At 32.0% G+C, this 6374-nt stretch overlaps 1 protein-coding gene across 5 annotated transcripts in view; it reads right to left on the bottom strand.

The window, feature by feature from the left end:
- Positions 1-496: 496 nt before the first annotated feature.
- LOC139096789 (zwei Ig domain protein zig-8-like) overlaps positions 497-6374 on the bottom strand; it is an 89232-nt gene continuing 83354 nt past the window's right edge. For 4 of the 5 annotated variants that reach the window (XM_070648538.1, XM_070648537.1, XM_070648539.1 and 1 more), the window contains 6 exons: positions 5236-5309; positions 4586-4639; positions 2690-2725; positions 2531-2611; positions 2213-2264; positions 497-1154 (listed from right to left, as the gene is read on the bottom strand). In XM_070648538.1, the coding sequence (XP_070504639.1) occupies positions 598-1154; positions 2213-2264; positions 2531-2611; positions 2690-2725; positions 4586-4639; positions 5236-5309 (854 nt within the window). In that variant the 3' untranslated portion in view covers positions 497-597. The remainder of the gene's footprint in view (positions 1155-2212; positions 2265-2530; positions 2612-2689; positions 2726-4585; positions 4640-5235; positions 5310-6374) is intronic. The other variant, XM_070648541.1, reaches the window with a different exon arrangement.

Below are 6374 nucleotides of genomic sequence, written 5' to 3'. Positions count from 1 at the left end.
TCAAAACGAAATTACTTTGTGGAAAAATTTACATACGTTTAGGATATTAATATCCCTAACATATAATGAGCATACTCATAAGCATGGTCCTTGATGGTTGGGTATAATAATGGAAATTTACAAATGTTTACAAGGTTTTTTTTAAAGTAAATTAAATAAGAATTAAGTTTATGTATTAAAATTGAAAAAGATTGATGTCTACTTTACCAATACTGCATATTTAATAATTTGGGAGAATCATAATAGATCCAGAGTGTCCCAAATAGCACCAGTTGGTTTAAATATTAAAAATCCGATACTAAAACAGCCTAACTCTAACATTTTGCCAAATTAAACAAAATCCAGCAACATATTCATTCACGTCAACTGATCGGAATTTGGATTGATTACCCAACCTGTGCTATTCAGCTAATATTTGAAACCAGGAATAAATCAAAAATTGGCTCAAAAATTAATGAAATAAACCAAAAATAGTAAAAATTATCAAAGTAATTTCCTTTTGAAACATAATTTAATTTATCCTTATTACCATTTATATAGAATATACATACATTTATATTACAAATGCAAATAGAAATTTAAAATTTCCTCCCATCCTCACCTAATGGCATAACTGAATTTTAAATCATTTATTCGATTATTATTGTTAGTCTTTTCATATTTGTTAAATTTATTTAAATGTATTTGTAATATCATTATTTGTGTTAGTAATAATATTATAAGAAAGGACATTTTATAATTAATTTTATATGGATTATAACTAGTTTTATAATTATTCCTATTAATTATCCTTTCACGTTCATTACATCGATGACGATCACGATGATAACATGTTGATGTTGTCATTGAATTTTCTACTACATAGCCACCATCATTAGTTTTAACATTACAACGCTTAAGGAAGTGTCTCGTTAACTTCCAGTAGAATTTCAGCGTGTGCGTGTGTATTAGGAGAATATTACAAATCATTGATTTACATAAATCACCACTTAGAAATTGTATTAAACGCTTATGAATATCTTGAGAAAGGAAAACGTGGATAATAATACTGATATACAAATGAACAGATAATGTCGACTTGATGCTATTTGATGACACGGCACCCCGCGCTGCATTGCTGCTGGGAACTCCCCTGGAAACAGAATGCGAAGCACCTGTTTAATTTTGACTTTACACTGCTCTCCAAATATTTCCATTAAATGCATTTTTGTCGACATTTCTCACAATACCGTACATTTGTGCATACATATCACCTTTTTTAATGGTTAATTCACACAGAAAGACGAGAGTGGATTGTACTCATCTCACAAATTATTTATACTGCATGTGTTTATATTTGTTATTATTATTGCAATTTTCATTTTCACAACCAATATGGATACTTTCATGTGGCGGTATTGTGACAATTGTCAAAAGTGGATTAAACATGGAAGATGTACAAGGGATGGAAAGTTTTTCTATTGAGATTTAATTATTTTATCTAATTTAGAATACTTTACGTTGCCCACAATGAATTGGCCATCTTCACAGAAGACCAAGTGACCCCTCAATATTTAAGCTAAGATTTGATGGCATTCTGAATGGAAAGAGATCTCGAGATAGACTTAAAAGCTCATAAAGCTACTGTCTAAGCTACAAAGCACAGTCTAAAGACAGATTTAACTTTCGACGAGCTTTAAATGTGACAATGGACCCTAGCAAGGCCCTCGTGCGCCTTCGTCAAGGAAGTAAGTAAGTATTACATTAACAAATCAAATCAAGGAAAGAGTGTTAGACTTGGGAATTGGTAGTGGTGGAAGCCAGGAACAGACCCAGCTTCAGGTGATACACATCGGATATTACGGATCACAATTGATCCCTAACGAGCAATGAGCATTTTCATGAGCATGGTCACAATATTAAATATGCTCAATTATATTAATTTGGTATACTCATAAGTAAGCACTCTCATGTATGTAAGTGAGTATGCTCATTATCTGTTAGGGGATCTGCATGACCAGAGAAGTATGTGAAGTAAAACAAAACGACAGACGCTGCGACATACTGAATTCTTTAAAGCTTTATTTATCTGGCAATTTTTCAATTATCACTACTCAATTTAACATTTGTCATTCCCATTCCGCTGATTTTTCCGATCAATTAAATCTCATTTTCATTTTAACATCCCTTGAACGATAATTCATGTATCATACACATCTATTTAATTATTTACCATTTAAAACATGTACTGTAACACTCCTACTCTTTGCATTCGACGGATTGCACTGTAATGTAATAATAAAATATTTATTAATGTAACATTTGTTGTGATTGTAGCTTGAGGATAAAAAGGAACGTTGAACACATTCACACACAAATTTTTTTTAATCGCAGCATGTGTGTATGTGTGCTGTCATTCTACAAAGAGCCTTATCGATTATTTTAATACCATATGTATAAAAGGAAATTCCAGTATGCATATGCATTTTTTAATCCACGATAATTGCTCTTGAAATATGAATATTTAATAAGATATTTTCTCTCTACATACCTGATACTGTCCCGAGTCTGATGGTTTTGCATTTTGTATAAGCAGAAATGAGGTGGATGTTTCACCTTTTTCCGTGATTACCTAAAGATGTGCGTGTATATAAATATAAAAATTAATATAGAAATATACCATAAAGAGAATGTAAGAGAGATTTCATACCGAGACACCGCCGCGTGGAGAATCGTAGGAAATTATCTGTGAAATGAGAAGAAATTTCATAAGAAAGATAAGAAAAATATCAAAAGTTAGAACGGGGTTGAAAGCAAGTGAAAAAGGAAGTCAGAGACGTGTTAAGGAAGAAACAGAACTTCAAATAATAATAAACTTCCACCTTAATACATCCCTAAAGTAAAGTATGTAAATGGAAAATTGACAATGACTTTATAATATGAAGATAAGGAGCACAGAAAAAAATTATCCTTGAGATGAAGGGAGAAAAAAAAATGTTTTCGTAATTAAGCATGGAGGGCCAATGCAAGAGAAGAGGTTAATTGCTCTAAGTGCTAAATGAACCTTTACTTGGTAATGGATAATAATAACGATCTCGACGTCCTTTCATTTGCAGATGAACAGAGAAAAAATGAAAGCGAAAAACGTGATTGCCTTGCATGTAGGTGTGCAAAAATGATTCAACTGGGAGATTTCTTGTTTAAATTATTACTTTAATCATGTTTTGAGATGTAAGATTGGGGATGTTTGGAGAATGTGGATAGGATGTGACATTTTTGTGAAAATTGGATTTTTGAACTTTGTTGAAATTGAGCAATTGAAAGGATGTTGATTTGAGCTTGATCTACTTCATATTTGGTACTCAAGTTAAAGCTTAGATACGTTTTGAGTTAATGATGTTCAAAAATTAACCGAATTTAATCAATGATGGTCAGAACGTCGAGGATCTTGAAATATCTTTACCAGAATCAAGCATGATTTTTTGTTATTTTGAGAAATCTAAAGCTCTGTATCAAATAGTAGCTTAAACAGGAAAAATCGGTTGATCACTCAAAGATACTTCCTCAAGCAAACATGAAGAAGAATTGGTGCCATATTCGGTTTAAATCCTGAATCATTCTAAATTCTCACTGACCAAGAACCCGAGTTTGGATCTATTAACGAAATTTTAATAGACATAAAGCTCTAGCCAATAATAGAGTCAGCCTTAAGCTCCATTTTAAGGAGGCCCATGGATCACAATTGATCTATACGATCAGCGAAGTAAGTAAGTAGCCTGATCGTGCGATTCGGGTTGATCCACATTAAATTAAGATATTTCCCATATTAAAGATACTCTAATAAATATTCATGTAAATGGATTGTAATCCATAAGCATCCACAACCATTAAAATTTAAATCCAAAGACAACGGCATATTTTGTTGCTATTTTTTTTTTGGTTGTAATGATGATGTTTGATGGGAGTAAAAGCACTTGCACATTAAAAGCACATGTGGCATCATCTAGTATTATGAATTTTTTTGTTGTTGTGCTGCTCTCATGCACTGTACTTGTGTTGTTTAAAATCTATGCTTTTACTGTAAAAGCCATCTCTATATTCTTTCATTTTTCAATAACAATTTACCAGCATTAAATTTTTTTTTTCCGTTCACATCTTTCACATTTGTATACATATTTATATAAAGCAGAGAAAGCACCAGGAGGACGAAAGGTCATAAAATTTTTTTTCATTGGCAAAAAAAAGAGAGAATCATCATCGTTGTCAACAGATGCCTTGAATAGCATCATAAAAGAAATGAAATGTATATTATGATATGGTACTTTTGGAGCTTTACCATATGGAAGGCTCTTGCCCCTTTTTCTTTACTTATAATATATATCATAGCCAAACATATGCACTGGATTTGCATGTGCTATTCTCAATTTGTTCAGAATGCATCTATGGTAACAATGGCATTTACTTGCAATGAGACATGAATGGTAATTTTTTTTGGGTATGAGAATCCTTTCATGTGTGAAGGAAAGAAAATATTGCAATTTTCCTACATTGAATGATAGCAATCGTGAAAGAAGAAAAAAATCTTTTTTTATTTTATTATACTTACAGCATTATTGTGATTCCAAAATATGAATGCTGGGGGCTCTGGACTGTCATGAATCTTTAAAAAAATAAGTAAAGTTTATTTATAAAATTGTGCACAAAGAATTGAATTTAAAGGGTTGAATTCACTGGTTTTTTTACTAGAATTTGCGAAATTAGATGCATTGGCCTGCATAGATGCAACCTTACTTTTTTCCCCAGGCTGAGAAACTCCGCGGTAGTACCGCGGTATTCATACAAATACCGCTAAATACCGCGGTATCCATACAAATACCGCGAAATACCGCCAAATACCGCGGTATTTCATATAAATTCCGCCGATACCGCCTAGTTTCTCAGCCTGGTTTTTTCCTGCTGCAGGCCTGTGCATCCTGGTAAATCTTAGTTTGTACTATCGCTGTCTCTAACAGACAATGAACATGCCCGTCCAAATTAGCGTTCTTTTGAGTATACTCAATCAATATAATTGAGCATTCTCAATTTTGTGAGAATACTGATGAGCATGCTTCTTGTCTGCTCGGGCATTTCCCAAAGTTTCAAGCTATTCAACCTTATATTCAAGTTATTTTACTTAAATTTAAAATAAGATTTTTTTAGAAAACTGATGCTTCTAATAATTTTGAGAATAAATGGAAAAGTAAAGCTTTCACTTACAACACATGTTAAATTTATCGTTGATCCACTCTCAATATATAAATCTGGTGATCCAATTATTTCAGTTGATGGTTCTGCAATGAAAAATTAAATATTTAACATTCGCAATTTGATTAAAATTTATAAATTTTATTAAGAAGTGCTTGATATATTTTGTTGATTTCTACATTTGAACATGAACTTTACTGAATTTAAGTCGACTTGATTCGACTCAGCATGCCTTCAATTGAGTCTAAAATGGTCGATTTTGAGCTCTGTTCTACAATATATTAGGTTTAAGACTAGTTTAAATTTAAGTTTCAAGTTTGAATTCTAACCCAATCTGCACAAATTGTTCATGGTAGCCAAGTGGCTGCCATATCACGTCCAAATGACATTGTTCGTGTTAATTCTCATAAAAATCCTAAGTTTCCCGAAGTCTCGGTCTTGACCAATTATCGAGTCAGAAAGCAAGACCGAGACTACCCGAGAAGTCTCTGTTTTCGATTGAGAATCCTTAACTTGGATGCTATTGGGAAAAAGTTATAACTTATAAGCGATTCAAACAAATATAATTTATTGACTCAAGTTTAGTGTTTTAATTCCCTCGATTAAAACGTATTGAATACCGAGATTGATTCCAAGAATACATACAATTCAATCCCGGAACTGAAACCCCTACTCAAGATCCTTGAACCAAAAACACATTTCTCTAATTACTAAACTAACAAGTAGTTCCTTTTATCCATTAATATATCAAAGAGAATTACTTTCTAACATTATGATACATAATTAAGGTTCTTTGATGAACCCTTAGTGCCTTGAAAGCTTTTATGCTATCCTTAGTGTTCCATAATTTTTTATCTAAATTATCCCTCCTATGTCACACATATTCTCATTAATTTCTGAATTTATGTCCGCCTACATACTCACAAGCACTTTATCAAATAATATAGATCTCTTTATATATCTACACAAAAAAGCAATTAAAATCCCTTTTTTTTCGTAGATTTCGACGCCATTTTACACATATTGTCGTGCTGTTATTATTATTGCGATGTATTTTGTACAGATTGAATCAGCCTTATGTGACTATTGTCGCTTTTATTGATAATATTTCATATTTATTTCACAATACGCATACAGAATTTTTTTCGATT

Source organism: Chironomus tepperi, unplaced genomic scaffold (assembly GCF_022539635.2).
Source record: "Chironomus tepperi strain 1889 unplaced genomic scaffold, CSIRO-AGI_Ctep_v1 contig_406, whole genome shotgun sequence".
NCBI lineage: Eukaryota > Metazoa > Arthropoda > Insecta > Diptera > Chironomidae > Chironomus > Chironomus tepperi.
This window is presented reverse-complemented; position numbering and strand designations above follow the sequence as displayed.